General features: G+C 46.7%; 1 protein-coding gene across 5 annotated transcripts in view; it reads left to right on the plus strand.

Moving 5' to 3' along the window:
- Positions 1-17,701, plus strand: part of Trappc9 (trafficking protein particle complex subunit 9) — a 533,127-nt gene that overhangs the window by 108,328 nt on the left and 407,098 nt on the right. For all 5 annotated transcript variants that reach the window (XM_047546065.1, XM_047546089.1, XM_047546081.1 and 2 more), the window contains 3 exons: positions 3,768-3,913; positions 14,774-14,859; positions 17,032-17,158. In XM_047546065.1, coding sequence (XP_047402021.1) covers positions 3,768-3,913; positions 14,774-14,859; positions 17,032-17,158 — 359 coding nt within the window. The remainder of the gene's footprint in view (positions 1-3,767; positions 3,914-14,773; positions 14,860-17,031; positions 17,159-17,701) is intronic.

A 17,701-nucleotide genomic window follows, 5' to 3' on the forward strand; every position in this document is an offset into this window, starting at 1 on the left:
ACCGTGGTGTGGACCATGGAGACATGGCACTGAGTGGCAGCTGCCTTCCTGGGGAAGCCCTGAGGAAGTCCCTGGGAGCCAGGCATGACCCTGGCTATAGGCCACCCCTCATCGTCCCTGGACCTGGGCTCTTCTGACCCAGAGGACCGGTTACATGTTCCTGTTTTTTATCAACAAATAGGTTTGTTTTCATTCCAGATTAATTTTTAGCCAGATATAATGTTACTTTCATGTATTTTCCAGGTTTATTTTTGTGCCGTTCTCCCGAGTTTTTGCCATTTGGAAATAGGAAGAATTGGAGTGCGTGTGATGTCTTGTCCCATGGTCCCTGGACTGCACACTCTCCTCCTGTCAGAGCAAGGCCCTTTTCCTCCACAGGGCTGCCGTGGCTCTCCGTGAGGAGGCTGCCCTGTTGCTCTTGTCCATTTCCCTGTGGTGACTTGTGAGGGACACTGCATGCTTCTTTAAGTCTCAGGGAGAAGTGCGGCAGCCACCTCCTGTTTGTGCCTTTCTGTAATGTGAGGAAACACAGGTGGGTCCAGCAGTCTTGTGTCCAGATCCTGTGTGAAGTTAGTCCTGGGCACTTCTTGGAGCCCCCGTCTCCTCTGCCCAGGCTGCAGTCGAGGGTACCTCCTTCCACCTTCCCATGCGATCGCAGCAAGCGCTGGGCCAGGTGCTCCTGAGCTGCAGCCTCTCCACAGGCTCGGGTGCCCTGGAGCCCAGGGAGTTGTCCTTCGCTTCACAGTCTCTCCACTCTTGCCTTCCAGTCATTCCTTTCTCTAAACATGTTAAATTAAATCAACTGAATTTAGTTCCATCCTCTCACAAGGAATGCTGAAATGTAACTTTCCTCATTTTTGGAAGTTCATATTATCTTTGATGGCAGAAATGGGAAAAGGTGTGATTTCGCTATCATCATCAGCAAGAAGCAGCCTGGTTGGTCATGCAGCCCTCTGTCCCTCCTGAGCGGATGTGGACCACTCACGCTGGGGTTGTGCAGTTCCCCCAGAGGGTGGGGGTGTGTCCTCTGTTGTCTGGCTTGCTCAGCCACATGGTGGGACTTGCAGAGCAGTCCATGCCCAGGCCACAGTGGGCCTTTCTTCAGGAACGAGGCTGCCTGCGAGCGAGGTGGCGGGAGGTGGGCAGCAGAGTTCAGAGGAGGGCAGGTGTGCCGGTGCCAGTCGGTGCCGGTGCACAGTGGGCCCGGAGCGTGGGCTGCTGAGGGGAGGCAGTGGAAACTACGCGGGGCAAGGTTTTCCTTAGAAACAAGTCTCGGGCTATGTGAATACGTTAGGAAATGCCTCCAAGTCCAGTGTCCAGGAGTGTGGGCTTCACCAGTTTAATTTGAAAAATCAAGACAGGCTTTGCAAGCCATTCCTGTAGGTGCAGGGAGAGTGTTTGAGGGCTCCAGCTCCTGTTGCATTACAGAAAAAGTTGGTTAAACATGTCTGAAATTATTAGATATAAGCTAATTTACTGTCGGAGATGTCTCAGATCTGTGATTTTTTTTAGAATAGGTGTTTGGAGCCATTTTCTTTTTGGTTGAGGTCTTCCTTAGTTTTTGACAGTAAAACCATCTTAGCAAGTGATAGGAAAATCTCACCTGTTCTCCAAGGCCTGGGAGCATGAACTAGGCTCACCCCAAAGTGTTTTTATGTAATCATGATACAGATTAATAAGAAAAATGAGCCAAAATACAGCCCTATTTAATTCTACTCCTAAATTCACTAATCAAACGTGCCTTGATTGCCCGAAGTGGGCCTGGCCTCAGCTGACCCTTCTGGGCTCAGCAGTGGTCAAGTATGACCTCAGCCACCAAGAAGCTGCCAGGCCTAGTGCCAGGCACTGCTTTCCATAGTTTTAGGAGCTGGCAGACAAAGTAGTAAGAGGTCTTAGTTTATTCCTCATAGAAGTTTCCACAGAAAGAGGAAGTGTGTACATAAAAGCCAACAGAGGAATATCAGGTCACAGAGTGTTTTGTTGTGGATCTTTCAGAAAACATTTATGTATGTTTATTGCTTCTTTTTATGGAAAAGTTCATCTGCCATCTCATAGTCTTTTTTTCCTCCTATGCTGTGGATTATTAAAGAAGAAATTGGAATTGAATTTAAGTTTCATTTTCAGTTAACCAAGGAGTCTTTAATTTGCGAGTGGAAATGAGAAGGGCTGGGGACTCATCAATTGTTTTTTTGATGAACATTGATTTCCTTCAACCCAGAAAAGGGATCTGGAGTTAATGAAGGCATTTAAATTAATAAAGATCCAACCTGGCAGCCAGAGTGAGCTTTGAGTTGCTCGGGTGCATTTAAACTTAAACTTTTCAGGTTAATTTTACCATTTGGGGAAGCAGTATAGGCACTTATTCAAAAATGGCTGAGAGCTGATCAGGGTGGCACACGCCTGTCATCCCAGCAATTCTGGAGGCTGAGGAGGAAGGTTGTGAGTTCAGGGCTAGTCTGGGCAACTTAGTGAGACCCTGTTTCAAAATAAAAAATAAAAAGGGCTGGGAGTGTAGCCCAGTGGTGGAGCACCCTGTTGCCCCAGGACCTCCCAGCTGAGAGCGGTGGTGCTCTCTGGACTCTGTCACGTGGTGTCTGTTAGCCAGAGACTGGGCTGTGCCAAGGCAGGAAAGCCAACCCCGAAGCCTCACTGACTGACTGCACAGAACTGTCCACTCACACAGACTTTGTGCGAGTTGGGCTGTTGTCTGGGCAGTTGACCTTATGGACTTGCTCAGTGACCCAGGCCATGCCATCTTGGTCACCGTCATAACACCTAGGCTCCAGGGCTGACACGTGGTAGGAGAGAGCTGAGGCTGGCACATTGCTTTGAAGTGCTGTATCCAGGCCCATAGCCAGAGCTACACAGGTGACCGCACCTTCCTGCAAAGAGACTGGGAGGCAGGGTGGGAGAGCATGTCCACACAGCTAGCCAGCCAGTGTCCCCACAGACCTTTCAGTGCCCCCATGTCTGCCCCTCGTCCTTTCGTTCTCAGGCCTAGGAATATTCCAGATCTTAATACCATCTAGCCTTATGGTGGCCAAGGAGGTTTACATGCACTGCCTCCCGTCCTCATCAATTCCAGTCACAGGGTCAGTTTCCTCACTGGTAGTGTGGAGACAAGCATCAGAGCACTGAAGCTGTGACGGTGGTCGTGACGTTAATTGAGATGGTGCTGATGACAGTGCCTGAGAACAGGCCCTGGTGTGCTCAGGCTCCTTGGATTGGAAGGGCCTCCGTGGATGCTGGAGGCTTGGGTTTGGACACGTGCCCCTGTGCTGGCACGAGCAGTCACTCACATGGACAAAGCAGGGGTGCGGTTAGTGTGTGGACCAGGCTCTTGCTCCCATGTGTTCTGGGCAGGCCGTCAGGAGAGGGAGACATTGAGAGAAGAGCCACCTCTGCTGAGCAGCCCCCTGTGCCAGGTCCTCACCCCAGTTCCACGCGCAAGGCACTGGTCCCATCTGCATCTTATGGACAGGAACTTGCGTCTTGGAGAAGGCAAGGCCGGGTCCAGAGGCGTGCAGCTGGCCGACAGGGTGGTGGGGTTTCGGCCTGGCCCTTCTTACTGCAAACCCCGCTTGGGCCCAGGCACAGAGGCGGTGGTACAGCCCTCAGCAGCGTTTGGCCGCCTGTCCTGCTGGGCGTGAGTGCCCTCTCTTCCCTCAGTGCGCCTTGGTTTTCTCTCATGTGGTATTTGGGAAGGTCTGTCCTAAAGCCACGCCACCCAGGCAGTTGATGCGTTTGTGTTCTGTTTGAAATGATAGGCGCGTGAAGCTGCTGAGCCTTCCTGCCAGCCTCCGGCCCCAGAAGATGAAAAGCTTGCTGGGCCAGAGTGTGTCGACCAAGAGCCCCTTCATCTATTCACCCATCATCGCACACAACCGTGGAGAGGAGCGGAGCAAGAAGATAGGTAGGACCTTTGTCCCCGCCTTCCCGCTGCACCCCGCTCCCGGTTCTCAGTGACTGTTCTGGAATTTTAGGACAGGATTTCAGACTGCATCACCAGGCTGAGTGCGCACGTGTGTGAGTAGGTGTGTTTTAGGGCTGGCTTCTCCGTGTGCTCACCTGTGTGCATGCATGTATGTTGGGCCTGGTCACCCGTGTGTGCACGTTCATGCCTGCTTTAAGGATGGCTCATCTGTGTGCCCATACTGATATTTGAAAATCTAGTTTTTGAAAGGTGATTTTGTGGAAGTACTAGAAACCAGAAAGACTCAGGGCATCACAGAGAGACAGGAGCACATGATGTGCATCTTTTCTGGACTCTGTCCCTCTGACAACCACCAGGATATAACCATGGGGCCACCTTCCTGACCTTCTTTGACCCTAGTCACCTCCTGAAGGCTCAGCCTTGAAATGCCAGCAGTGAACTCAGTTTCCATTCTCTTAATGCTTCACAGTGTAGATCAAGTTTCCACCCTTGCACCCGTGGACCCCTGCCACCTTGTTCAAACCATGGCAGCACTTAAGGATTGTAGCAGATATTCTGCCTTTTTTTTTTTTAAATTTATTTTCATTGTAAACAAATGGGATACATGTTATTTCTGGTTGTACATGGAGTAACAGCATACCATTTGCATATTCATACATTTACATAGGGTAATGATGTTTGATTCATTCTGTTATTTTTCCCTTCCCCCCACCCCTCCCACCCCTCTTTTCCCTCTATACAGTCCCTCCTTCCTCCATTCTTGCCCCCCTCCCACCCCCCATTATGTATCATCATCCACTTATCAGCGAGATCATTTGTCCTTTGGTTTTTTGAGATTGACTTATCTCAGCATGATATTCTCCAATTTCATCCATTTGCCTGCAAATGCCATAATTTTATTATTCTTTATAGCTGAGTAATATTCCATTGTATGCATATACCACAGTTTCTTTATCCATTCAATTGAAGGACATCTAGGTTGGTTCCACAGTCTGGCTATTGTGAATTGAGCAACTATGAACATTGATGTGGCTGTATCTCTGTAGTATGCTGATTTTAAGTCCTTTGGGTATAGACCGAGGAGAGGGACAGCTGGGTCAAATGGTGGGTCCATTCCAAGTTTTCTAAGGAATCTCCACACTGCTTTCCAGAGTGCCTGCACTAATTTGCAACCCCACCAGCAATGTATGAGTGTACCTTTTCCCCCACATCCTCGCCAACACCTATTGTTGCTTGTATTCTTAATAATCGCCATTCTAATTGGGGTGAGATGGAATCTTAGGGTAGTTTTGATTTGCATTTCTCTTATTACTAAAGATGGTGAACATTTTTTCATATGCTTGTTGATTGCTTGTAGATCTTCTTGCTTGAAGCGTCTGTTCATATCCTTAGCCCATTTGTTGACTGGGTTATTTTTAGTCTTCGTGTAGAGTTTTTTGAGTTCTTTATATATTCTGGAAATTAGTGCTCTATCTGAAGTATGAGTGGCAAAGATATTCTCCCACTCTGTAGGCTCTCTCTTCACATTGCTGATAGTTTCCTTTGCTGAGAGAAAGCTATTTAGTTTGAATCTATCCCAGTTATTGATTCTTGCTTTTATTTCTTGTGCTACGGGAGTCCTGTTAAGGAAGTCTGATCCTAAGCCAACATGTTGAAGATTTGGATCTACTTTTTCTTCTATAAGATGCAGTGTCTCTGGTCTGATTTCAAGGTCCTTGATCCATTGTGAGTTGAGTTTTGTGCAGGGTGAGAGATAGGGGTTTAGTTTCATTCTGTTGCATATGGATTTCCAGTTTTCCCAGCACCGTTTGTTGAAAAGGCTATCTTTTCTCCATTGCATATTTTTGGACCCTTTGTCTAGTATAAGAAAATTGTATTTATTTGGGTTTGTGTCTGTGTCCTCCATTCCATACCATTGGTCTACCTGTCTACTTTGGTACCAATACCATGCTGTTTTTGTTACTATTGCTTTGTAGTATAGTTGAAGTTCTGGTATTGCGATACCCCCTGTTTCATTCTCCCTGCTAAGGATTGCTTTAACTATTCTGGGTTTCTTTTTCTTCCAGATGAATTTCATGATTGCTTGCTCTATTTCTGTAAGGTACATCATTGGGATTTTAATTGGAATTGCATTGAGTCTGTATAGCACTTTGGTAGTATGACCATTTTGACAATATTAATTCTGCCTATCCAAGAACATGGGAGATCTTTCCATCTTCTAAGGTCTTCCTCAATCTCTTTCTTCAATGTTTTGAAGTTTTCATTGTAGCGATCTTTTACCTCTTTGGTTAGATTGATTCCCAAGTATTTTATTTTTTTTGAGGCTATTGCAAGTGGAGTTGTTTTCCTCATTTCCCTTTCAGCTGTTTTGTTGTTTGTGTATAAAAATGCTTTAGGTTTATGCATGTTGATTTTATAGACTGCTATTTTGCTGATTTCATTGATGAGGTCTAGAAGTTTTCTGGAGGAGGTTTTTGGATCCTCTAAATATAGAATCATGTCATCAGCAAATAGTGACAGCTTAAGTTCCTCTTTTCCTATTCATATCCCTTTAATTTCTTTGGTCTGCCTAATTGCTCTTTCTAGTTTCGAGGACAATGTTGAATAGAAGTGGTGAAAGAGGACATCCCTGTCTTGTTCCCATTTTTAAAGGGAATGGTTTCAGTTTTTCTCCATTACGAGTGATGTTGGCCATGGGTTTAGCATAAATAGCCTTTACAATGTTCAGGTATCCCTCTTTTTTCTAGTGTTTTGAGCATGAAGGGATGTTGTATTTTGTCAACGCTTTTTCTGCATCAATTGAAATAACCATATGATTCTTGTCCTTAAGTCTGTTGACATGATGGATTATGTTTATTGAGTTACGAATGTTAAACCATCCTTGCATTCCAGGGATGAACCCCACTTGATCGTGGTGCACGATTTTTTTAATATGTTTTTGGATACGGTTTGCCAAAATTTTGTTAAGGATCTTTGCATCTGTATTCATCAAGGATATTGGTCTAAAATTTTCTTTTTTTGATGTGTCTTTTCCTGGTTTGGGTATGAGGATGATATTAACTTCATAGAATGAGTTTGGTAGGGTACCCTCCTTTTCTATTTCCTGGAATACTTTGAGAAGTATTGGAATGAGTTCTTCTTTGAAGGTCTTGTAGAACTTGGCTGAGAATCCGTCTGGTCCTGGGCTTTTCTTGGATGGTAGATTTTTAATGGCTTCTTCTATTTCATTGCTTGATATTGATCTGTTTAAATTGTGTATGTCCTCCTGGTTCAGTTTGGGAGGAGCATATGTCTCTAGAAATTTGTCAATGTCTTCGGTAGTTTCTATTTTGTTGGAATACAGATTTTCAAAGTAGCTTCTCATTATGTTCTGTATCTCAGTGGTGTCTGTTGTGATATTTCCTTTTGCATCCTGTATTTTAGTAATTTGAGTCTTCTCTCTCCTTCTCTTTGTTAGTGTGGCTAAGGGTTTGTCTATTTTGTTTACTTTTTCAAAGAACCAACTTCTTGTTTTGTCAATTTTTTGAATAGTTTCTTTTGTTTCAATTTCATTGATTTCAGCTCTGATTTTAATTATTTCCTGTCTTCTACTACTTTTGCTATTATTCTGTTCTTCTTTTTCTAGGGCTTTGAGCTGTAATGTTAGGTCATTTAGTTGTTGACTTTGCATTCTTTCCTGGAATGCGCTACATGAAATGAATTTTCCTCTTAGTACCGCTTTCATAGTGTCCCAGAGATTTTGATACGTTGTATCATCGTTCTCATTGACCTCTTAAGAATTTTTTATCTTCTCCCTGATGTTTTCTGTTATCCATGTTTCATTCAATAGCATATTATTTAGTCTCCAGGTGTTGGAGTAATTTCTGATTTTTATTCTCAGTCCATTATGATCTGATAGAACACAAGGCAGTATTTCTATTTTTTTGCATTTCCTAAGGGCTGTTTTGTGGCATAACATGTGGTCTATTTTCGAGAAGGTTCCATGTGCTGCTGAGAAGAAAGTGAATCCGCTCATTGATGGATGGAATATTCTATATATGTCTATTAAGTCTAGGTTATTGATTGTGTTATTGAGTTCTATGGTTTCTTTGGTTGGTTTTTGTTTGGAAGATCTATCTAGTGGTGACAGTGGTGTGTTAAGGTCACCCAGAATTATTGTGTTGTGGTCTATGTGATTCCTGAAATTGAGAAGGATTTGTTTGATGTACAGGGATGCACCATTGTTTGGGGCATAAATATTTACTATCGTTATGTCTTCCTGATTTATGGTTCCCTTAAGCAGTATGAAATGTCCTTCTTTATCCCTTCTGACTGACTAACTTTGGCTTGAAGTCCACTTTATCTGATATAAGGATGGAAACCCCCGCTTTTTTACTGAGTCCATGTGCGTGGTAGGTTTTTTCCCATCCTTTCACCTTTAAACTGTGGATGTGTATTTCTATGAGATGAATCTCTTGCAGGCAACATATTGTTGGGTCTTTCTTTTTAATCCATTCTGCCAGTCTATGTCTTTTGATTGAGGAGTTTAGGCCATTAACGTTCAGGGTTATTATTGAGATATGATTTGTATTCCCAGTCATTTGGCTTATTTTTGGTTTTTAATTTGTCTCGGTTTCTCCTTTGAGTGGTTTTTCTCTAAGGTAGTTCCTTCCTTTGCTGACCTCCATTGTTGTTTTTCATTTCCTCCTCATGGAATATTTTGTTGAGAACATTCTGTAGTGCAGGCTTTCTATTTGTAAATTCTTTTAACTTTTGTTTATCATGAAAGGATTTTATTTCATCTTCAAATCTGAAGGTTAGTTTTGCTGGGTATAGGATTCTTGGTTGGCAACCATGTTCTTTCAGAGCTTGAAATATGTTGTTCCAGTCCCTTCTAGCTTTTAGAGTCTGGGTTGAGAAGTCTGCTGCTATCTGTATTGGTCTCCCCCTATATGTAATCTGATGCTTTTCTCTCACAGCCTTCAAAATCCTATCTTTATTTTGAATGTTAGGCATTTTCATTATAATGTGCCTTGGTGTGGATCTGTTGTGCTTTTGTGCATTTGGTGTTCTGTAAGCCTCTTGTATTTGGTTTTCCATTTCATTCTTCAGGTTTGGGAAATTTTCTGATATTATTTCATTGAATAGGTTATTCATTCCTTTGGTTTGTATCTCCGTGCCTTCCTCAATCCCAATAATTCTTAAATTTGATCTTTTCTTGATGTCCCATAGTTCTTGGAGATTGTGTTCATGATTTCTTACCAACTTCTCTGGGCAACTTTATTTTCAAGATTCACTATTTTGTCTTCATTGTCTGAGGTTATGTCTTCCAAGTGGTCTCGTCTTTTGGTGATGCTTTCCATTGAGTTTTTTATTTGGTTTATTGTTTCCTTCATTTCAAAGATTTCCATTTGTTTTTTTTTTTGAGAATCTCTTTGTTGAAATGATCTTTTTCTTCCTGCAGTTGCTCTTTCAGCTTATTATCATTTATTGCCTGCATTTGCTCTCTTATCTCATCCTTTGCTTTGTGAATCATCTTAATCATGTATAATCTGAAGTCCTTTTCTGACATTTCTTCTAACATACTGTCATTGGATTCTATTAATATAGAATCTAGATTTGTTTGGATCATTTTCTTCCCTTGTTTTTTCATGTTGTTCACGTATCTTCCCCTCTAGCAGTGCAGATCTGGGGTATTGCAGATTTCCCCCTATAGGCTTATAGTGGCCCTATAGGTTTCCAAAACCCTTTCTTTAAGGGGAGATCAATATTAGCAGTGCCCAATTCAGACACTATGCAATCCTAGACCAATTAGCCTCTATGAGGACAATATCAAAATTGTCATAATAAACAGAATGATTTCAAATATTATCTTCAGTAAAACAAACAGATTTGCAATAAGGTCTGCAGTTTCTAATGGAGGACAAAGAGGATACAGAGGGATGTAGAATGTAGCTGTTAATGGGATAAGAAAAGAATATACAGAAGTTCTAGATAATAGGGTGAGAGTATAATCAAAAGAAATTGCATGTTAGCATGCAAAAAAGGGAGAAAGAGACTCTGAGGGAACAGGTAAACAAAAGGAAAAGAGAGCAAGAAATGTAAAGAAATAAAAACTTAAATTTTTTCCATAAGAGAAAAAAAAAATCTACAGTATAACAATCATATAGTAATAAAACCTCCCAGTCTTCAGTAGCCTGATACCTGAGAGGTACCTGACAATGAGCTTCAAGCCTCCAGCAGGCATCTCAGGATGGAATTTGCCCCACCCAAATATCGGAGCTCTGGCTTCCAGGATTATCCAAGATGACCACTCTGGCTTCCAAATGTGTTGGCAAATGGGGAGCTGCAGCTCAGGGTGTGGCTGTGGTCAGCAGGAGGGCCTAGAGACGGGATGCGGTTGGTCAGGCAGGGGTCCTGGAGGTCGGGTGTGTTTGGTGTGGTTGTGGGATCCCGGAGCCTGGTTGCAATCAGTCGGTCTGGGGTCCTGGTGATAGGGCGCAGTCAGTTGGTCTGGGGGTCCTGGCGGCAGGGAGCAGTCAGTCGATGTGAGGGCCCCAGAGGCAGGGAGTGGTCAGTTGGGCTGAGGGATCCTGGAGATGGGGCTCAGTCAGTCCGGCCAGGAGTCCTACGGGGTCTGGCTTTTGTCTCAAAATGGCCGCGGCCACGTGTAATCAAACCTGCGGGTACTGTTGACAGTGAACTTCCAGGCAACAGCAGGTAGCTGGTGCTCCACTGGCGGTCGGCGATCAGTTTGCTGACTGCTGTCAGATGATTGGGAGGTGAACCAAGAAACAAATATCCTCTGCTTGAAACTGGAGTTACAGGCTGACAAGGAACTCAGCCTCCCTCTAGTCCGCCATCTTGGATCTCCCCTATTCTGCTTTTTTTATGAGCAGGCTTTGTGTTGGGCAATTTTTCCCTGCTAGAGGCCAAGGTGGGTGCAGGTGTGGCTAAGCTGTGATGGTTGGTAGGTAAAGGCCAGAGGCACTTTGGACTCAGGAAGGGCTTTTGGGATGAGGAGCTGTGTCACACAGTCCCTGCCTGGATAGCTTCTCCCATTCAGTTCATGCAGGCGGGACCCAGAACAGGATGCTGAAGGGGGAGACAGTGTGAAGGGAGTTCTTGGGAGTTGTGGCCCTGGTAGCCCTCTGCCAGCACCTGGTTACCTACTGCTGAACTCGAGTGAGCAGCAAGTGCCAGTCCCTGGGAGCAGGGCCCCCACAGACTTTGGGCCACTGTGGGGGGAGTGCCCTGGGCTTCCCGCTGCTTGGCTCTGCCTGTGCCCACTTTCCCTGTTGAGGTGAGAAGAAAGTGAAGGGAGACGTGAGGGGCGGTGCCTTGGAGAGCGCAGCTGGCACCAGCGTGGGATCGCATGTCCCTGAAACCAATCCAGTCTCGTTATTTTTTTCCCTTTAGTTCTAGGAATTGGGACTGTGGATGTAGGAATTGTTTCTGAAGATGTGGCCCCTGAGTGTTGGCACCTACCCCTGGGTGTGCGTCCTGTGTATGCATGCATGAGTTCTAGAAATTCCATTGCTAGTTCTTGGTTTTGCAAGACCGCGCCAGCCTTTTCCCCTACTCTGCTTCTCTGCTCCAGAGACCATTTGGGGGTGAAAGGAAGCTGAAGAGCCAGATGTGCAGGGTTGTGGGTAGGTGGTGAACCCCAGACCCTGTCTGGTGTGCACCCCAGGAAGAGGAGAGAGGGTGGGGTGCCACTGCATGGCCTCCTAGGGGAGCTTCTCATGCCACCTCCTTAGGGACAGAGGACTGGGGCCCTGCGCTAGTTGGGCATCTCTCTGGCCTTGTGACAGTGGCAGCTGCATCCTGACTCCTGTCTCCAGGGTGGACCTGGACGGATGTTAGGGGCTGATGGACTCTTCTCCTGGCCTTCCTGGAGTCTCTACCTGCTTTCTTGGTTCTCAATATGCTTTTTTCCCTAAAGAACTCTTAAGGAAAGTCTCACTCCTTTTGTTTAGAGAAAAACTTGGGAGGTGATTTAGAATAGTGCAGGGGTCAGACTCCCTCCCAGTGTACCTTTAGGGGTTCAGTGCAAATGAAAACACAGGGCCCTTTATTAAAAAAGTATCAGGAATTTGTATACAGCAAGCGCCAAGCATGTAGCAAATATGGGGCCTCCAAACATGGGGCTGCTGTTGCTGCTGCATGGATTGCCTGTTCCTGAAGCCAGCCCAGCCTCGTTATGTTTTCCCTTCAATTCTAGGAAATTGTCGAGGCTTCTTATTAGGAAAATACTTCTGTGTGTGGGGAGAGGCTGGAGCACTTTGCCCACAGATTCTCATAGCTGTTTGGAACTGATGCTGCAAGTGTTGCTCTCCTCCCTGTTCACCAGCGGGAAAATTTAGACTGGATACAAATTACCTGCCCTGGGCGGGAGAGCTAGTAGGTGGCAGAGTGCCGTCTCCATCCGTGACTTGATGCCCAGGGAGTTGTTCCAATGTGATGCGGCTCCTCACAGGGGTGATGGCACTTGCTCACCTTGGTGGAGGTGACTTCATGGCTGATGTAAGGGTGTTTTTCTGAGCTCTAACAGAAGGTTCAGCCATGGTGCACATCATTTGCGGTCGTGATCGGGAGCTCTCCTGCCAGGTGGGTCCTTGTGGTGTGGTGGACAGAGCTTGTCAGCACTAGAACTGCTGGCTGCTGCTGGTCCTGGCATGCCAGCATGGAGTAAGGAGGGCTGGTACGGAGGGTCTTTAGTAGTTACCAACTCCTGTGCCTTCCTGATCTTTCTATGACAGAGTATTGAGGAACGGCATGTGCTTTGACACAGGGTGGGCTGGACCACCTTCTTCCAAACAAAAATAACTTACCACATAAATGTAAATCATTCCTTCCAGTATCCCAGAGCATGATTTAAAAAATGATGTTTTTTGACTGCAGAGAAAATGATTCCTTAGCACAGGCATAGTGACTTATTTTAAAAAGCAGTGACTTTCTCACCTGTGGTGAGGAACCGTCAGGGCCCTACAGACGCCTGCAGGTCAGGGGCACTGTGAGGGGCGGTAGGGGCCATGCTGTGTTCTGGGTGCTCATGTGTGTGAGGATGGAAGGTGAGCCCTGCAGTGGCTTCACAGAGGATCCTGGGCTTGTTCAGGGTGGTCAGGCAGGTGTGGTGAAGGAGAAAGGGTCTGCAGCCATTGAGGGGGCAGCGTAGGGGAAGCGCTTGGGTTTCAGAGCCAGGAGGACTTGAGTTTGAATTGCAGCTCCCATTTATCAAGTGGGCAGGGGTTTTCCATTTTGTAGAATGAGAATAACAGGTGTTCTAATGACCCAGTAGAGTGTGGTCATTGACTGTGCTGTCCAGGGCTCACGCTCAGCCAGTGCACAGCTCTGCCAGTGTTTGTGCACTAACTCACCTGGCGGCCTTGTCATTGGTCTATGCAATTGCAAGATGCCAGGCCTGGTTAGTTGTCACAGACGTGGGAGAGCTGGTCTTAATCTCTGTGCAGGGTGTCTGGTACAAAGTGGGACAAAAGCTATAGCTTGGAAATATGATGTGAAATCTCCATGAAGGTTGGAGAATTCTGGTCAACAAGTCTTGCACCTGCTCTAGAAAGAGCCCTGCATGGCCTTGAGCTGCCTGTGCCAGGTCTAGATACCCCTTTGATGTCAGAGTCCTGGGCTGAATCCCTGTTGGCTGCACTTGCCAGGGGCAGGCTTCCTAGGCAAACTACCTAACCCATTTGGCTTGTGAGCGCCTGCCTTGTACTGCTGTGGCCTTGACACCCATGTCAAGAGTAAGGAGGTAGCCTGCTTGGACATGCCTTCCACCTGACACCTGCCAGCATGCCCCTTGATCTTGAGTTCCCTCTGGTCCCCTGATGTGGTGCCTCAGGTGGAGGGGCAATGGAAGTGGGGATGGGCACTCTACTGGTTTTCCATAGCTTTGTGACAAATTTCTGCAATTTACCTAGTGGCTCAAAATATTTCCAGCATCTTTCTCACCACATGGGTCAGGAGTTTCAGTTGGTCCTTGCTGAATCTCGTCACCGGATCCTCATCTGAAGGCTCCACTGGGGAGTGGTCTGTTTTGAAGGTTCCCCAGGTTGGTCTTCCTTCAGTGCTTCAAGGTTGCGTGACTAGCTGTCAACAGGGACTGCTCTCTGCTTCTAGAGGCCACCCCTACGTATACCCTTGCAGGAGGGGTCTCAACCCCACTGGAGACACAGCCAGTTGGATCAACCTGTCTGGGAAGCCCTTTTGGCTAACTCAGAGGCAACTGGTAGGGACCTTAGTTGCACCTGCACAACCCCTTCACTACTGTTACGCGACATCACCTCATGCGATGTCTGCGCTCCAGGGAGGGTTTGCACCGGGCATGTATGCTGAGCTTTGGGGCCAGGGTCGTTTCACAGTTCTGCCTCTGAACTGCAGTGGCCTGGAGTTAAAAGAAGGAGAAACCACACTCTTCTCTCTTGGTCTCAGGGGCACAGGGAAATCATGCTTTGTGCCCTTGACCCTGCTGCCATCTGCCGGCATTGCCAGCCTCTGGACCAGTGCCATGTGTGTAGTAGCTTGTGACCCAGTGCCAAGGGTGGCGCCCTCGGGATGGAGCTTGGCTCCATGAAGTCCTTCCCTGTGGAGGTTGGCACTGTCTCAGTGCCACCTGCTGAATGCCCTGGGAAACGTCCTCCATGGTGCATCAGAGTGGCAGTGATGGTGGACTTTACAGTGATTCAGAGGGCTGGTGTCAAAACCAGCTTTGGATTGTTCCTCTTGAGGTGATAATGAGGTCCAAGGGGATCTTACTGGACGAGTGCGTTGCCAGAGGGTACCTGACACCTGAAGAAAGCACAGAGGTGCTGACTAACCTGTGGATTCTTTTGTGCTCTGTAGATTTCCAGTGGGTTCAAGGAGACGTGTGTGAGGTTCAGCTGATGGTGTACAACCCAATGCCGTTCGAGCTCCGCGTTGAGAACATGGTATGCTCTGCCAAACATTTGGCCTTTTGGGCTAAAAACACCAATCTATCATTAAGATACATTTTTTAAAGTATATTTTTTGTAACTTTATTTTGTTTATTTATTTTTATGTCTTGCTGAGGATTGAACCCAGTGCATCAGATGTGCTAATCAAGTGCTCTACTACTGAGCCACAATCCCAGCCCCTGAAATACATTTTTACTTAATATTTGACATATACATCCTGTGACTTTTTTTTTCCATTTTGCCAGAGATTATGAGCTTATTGTGAGTGAAGACCACATTTTGTCATTTTTGTGTCTTTCTTTATGCTTGGTACTCAGTGAACATTTGAATCCATAAACAGAGCTCTGATTTGCACACCAACTGAGCTTAGCCAATGGGATATGATTTGAAGTTACCTGAGGCCGGCACAGATTCCGATGTCTGCGTTCTGCCTGCTCGATAACAGCAGCAGCTTTCCATGGCTGCAGGGTGACTGGATGATCAGGGCCCAGGGCAGAATGAGCAGGAGGCAGGAGAGTGGGCTGTTATACTGCTGCTGTGTGGGTCTCAGTTTGCCATCCCGACATGTTCCTGAGCCCAGTGCAGGCTCTCAGAGGCTCGCTTGCAGGTGGGTGTCCCTGGAAATGCTCAGCCCCTGCCCCGGGAGGAGCCCCTCCCGCCCCTCCCACTCGGGTTTGACCTCAACCTTTGCTGTGCTGCCTGTGGTGCTGCTGTCTGGTGCTGACGTGAAAGGGCTGTGTGGCCACTGAGGAGCGGTCCCACCTGGCACAGGGTAGGCCGCAGCTCTCCATGCAGTGCTGAGCTGCGTCCCTGCCAGGCGTAGGCTGGGAGGCCTGGACGTGGAGGGGCGTGCCTGGTGTAGAGTTGGGGCTTCCTGGAGACGAGACTCTTTGGTAGTCATGCTTCCTGCCTGAGTTTCCCAAACCTGCCCAAGTGCTGAGAGACCCCCAGCAGCTCCAGCCTGGCTCTGGGCCTTCCCTTCCCCACCTCTTGGCTGGGACAGGCCTCTGCAGTGTGTCCTGCTTCTGGTCTGGTCAGGAAATGTCAGTGTTTACAGAATTTCCCCCGATGGTTAAAGTGGCAGCCCTGATACTCTTTCTCACACATTTAAAAAAAAAAAGTGTCTTTCATTTTTATCTGGCTTAAAAGTAATATGTGTTTATTATGAACATTTAGAAATAATAAAGAATAAAATAAAGTAAAAAGATCCATTTGGAGATTTCCCACAAATCATGGCCAAAATTTCAGAACCTGAATTGTGAAATATTTCAACCATATGAAACATTACAGGGGGTCATAACACACATCTGTCCATCATCCACATGAACAATTATTAATAGTTGGCCATACTGCTTTAGCGGTTTGCAAAGGAAATAAGAGAAGCCAGGCGCAGTGGGGTATGCCTGTAATCCCAGGGGCTCAGGTACTGGAGGCAGGAGGATCGCAAGCCAGCCTCAGGAACTTTGTGAGGCTCTAAGCAACTTGGCGAGACCCTGTCTCAAAATAAAAAAATGAAGTGGGCTGAGGATGTGACTCCGTGGTTAAGTGGCCCTGGGTTAAAAAAAAAAAAAATCCCTGGTACTAATAAAATAAAATAAAGACATAAAAGAAATGCTAAAATATTCTGCCAGGGACAATCTAATTGTTTTTTCTGCTTCTACCCCCGCCAACACTGTCCACCCCTGAATCATTTCACAGCTCTGGTCAAAATCCAGGCACTAGGTGCACTCTGTGTCAGAGTGTCCTTGCTTCTGGGTGCTGTCTGTGAACGAGTTGGAAAAGTGTGCATACACACATATGCTTGCATTTGTACACACGTACCTCTGCTTGCATGCACACACACTCCCTATACTTACATTTGTATCCACACACTCACTTCTGTGCATACACACTTTTATTTGCATACTCACCTCTGCACACACTTTATACTTACATTTGTATCTGCCCATTCTCCTCTGTGCGTGCGCACACACATACACACACACCCACACACATACTCTTACATTTATGTTTGTACACACCATCTCTGAAGCTTCTGGGTTTTTATGAATTCCTGACAGTCCTGGGTGTACTTGTAGAAGCATGTGCCTCAAGGTTCCTTCAGACCTGATCATCCACGATGGGCTTGGGCTGGGCCTGCTCATGATGCGCCTCCTTTGCTTTTAGGGGCTCCTCACCAGTGGAGTGGAGTTCGAGTCTCTGCCTGCTGCACTTTCCCTTCCTGCAGAATCTGGTCTGTACCCAGTGACACTCGTTGGGGTCCCGCAGACAACTGGAACGATTACTGTGAATGGTAAGGAGACTTCCTCTCTGGTTCTGCTTGCCGAGTGCTGCTGAGCTTTCGCATCACTTTGTTGAGGCCTAGAACTGATCACCTGTCCTCTAGTCCTCACCGTGAGAAGATAAGGATGAGACGGCGTTTCTGTGGATGAGACCTGGGAAGAGCTGGGGTCGAGTGTGTAGTGGTGTGGTGGCTGTGCTCCTGCTGGCAGGTCATCCTGTCCCTCCCCACCCGCACCACTTTGCCTTCGGTGGTCCTCTGGGGGTCTCCAGACACGTGCTCAGCTTCTCCCACTGCGCTCGGGAGGCTGTGACGTCTCCTTGCTGTGGCCTCCTTGTTTGCCCTTGGAGTTGTGCGTGCATCTTGGATCCACTTCTCCCCTCCCAGTGGTTCGTCACTTCCTGCATCCCAGATCTAGCCCAGGCCACTTCACCAAAACTCCTGTCCCCCAGCCACTGGTGGTTTTTAGTTTTCTCTGACTGAATCCAGGGCCTACTTTTCAGTTTTTTTTTTTTTCTAACCTGACTCTCAGAGGCCACCCTTCCTACAGGAAGA

The sequence above is a fragment of the Sciurus carolinensis genome, chromosome 1 (assembly GCF_902686445.1).
Source record: "Sciurus carolinensis chromosome 1, mSciCar1.2, whole genome shotgun sequence".
NCBI classification, from domain to species: Eukaryota; Metazoa; Chordata; class Mammalia; order Rodentia; family Sciuridae; genus Sciurus; species Sciurus carolinensis.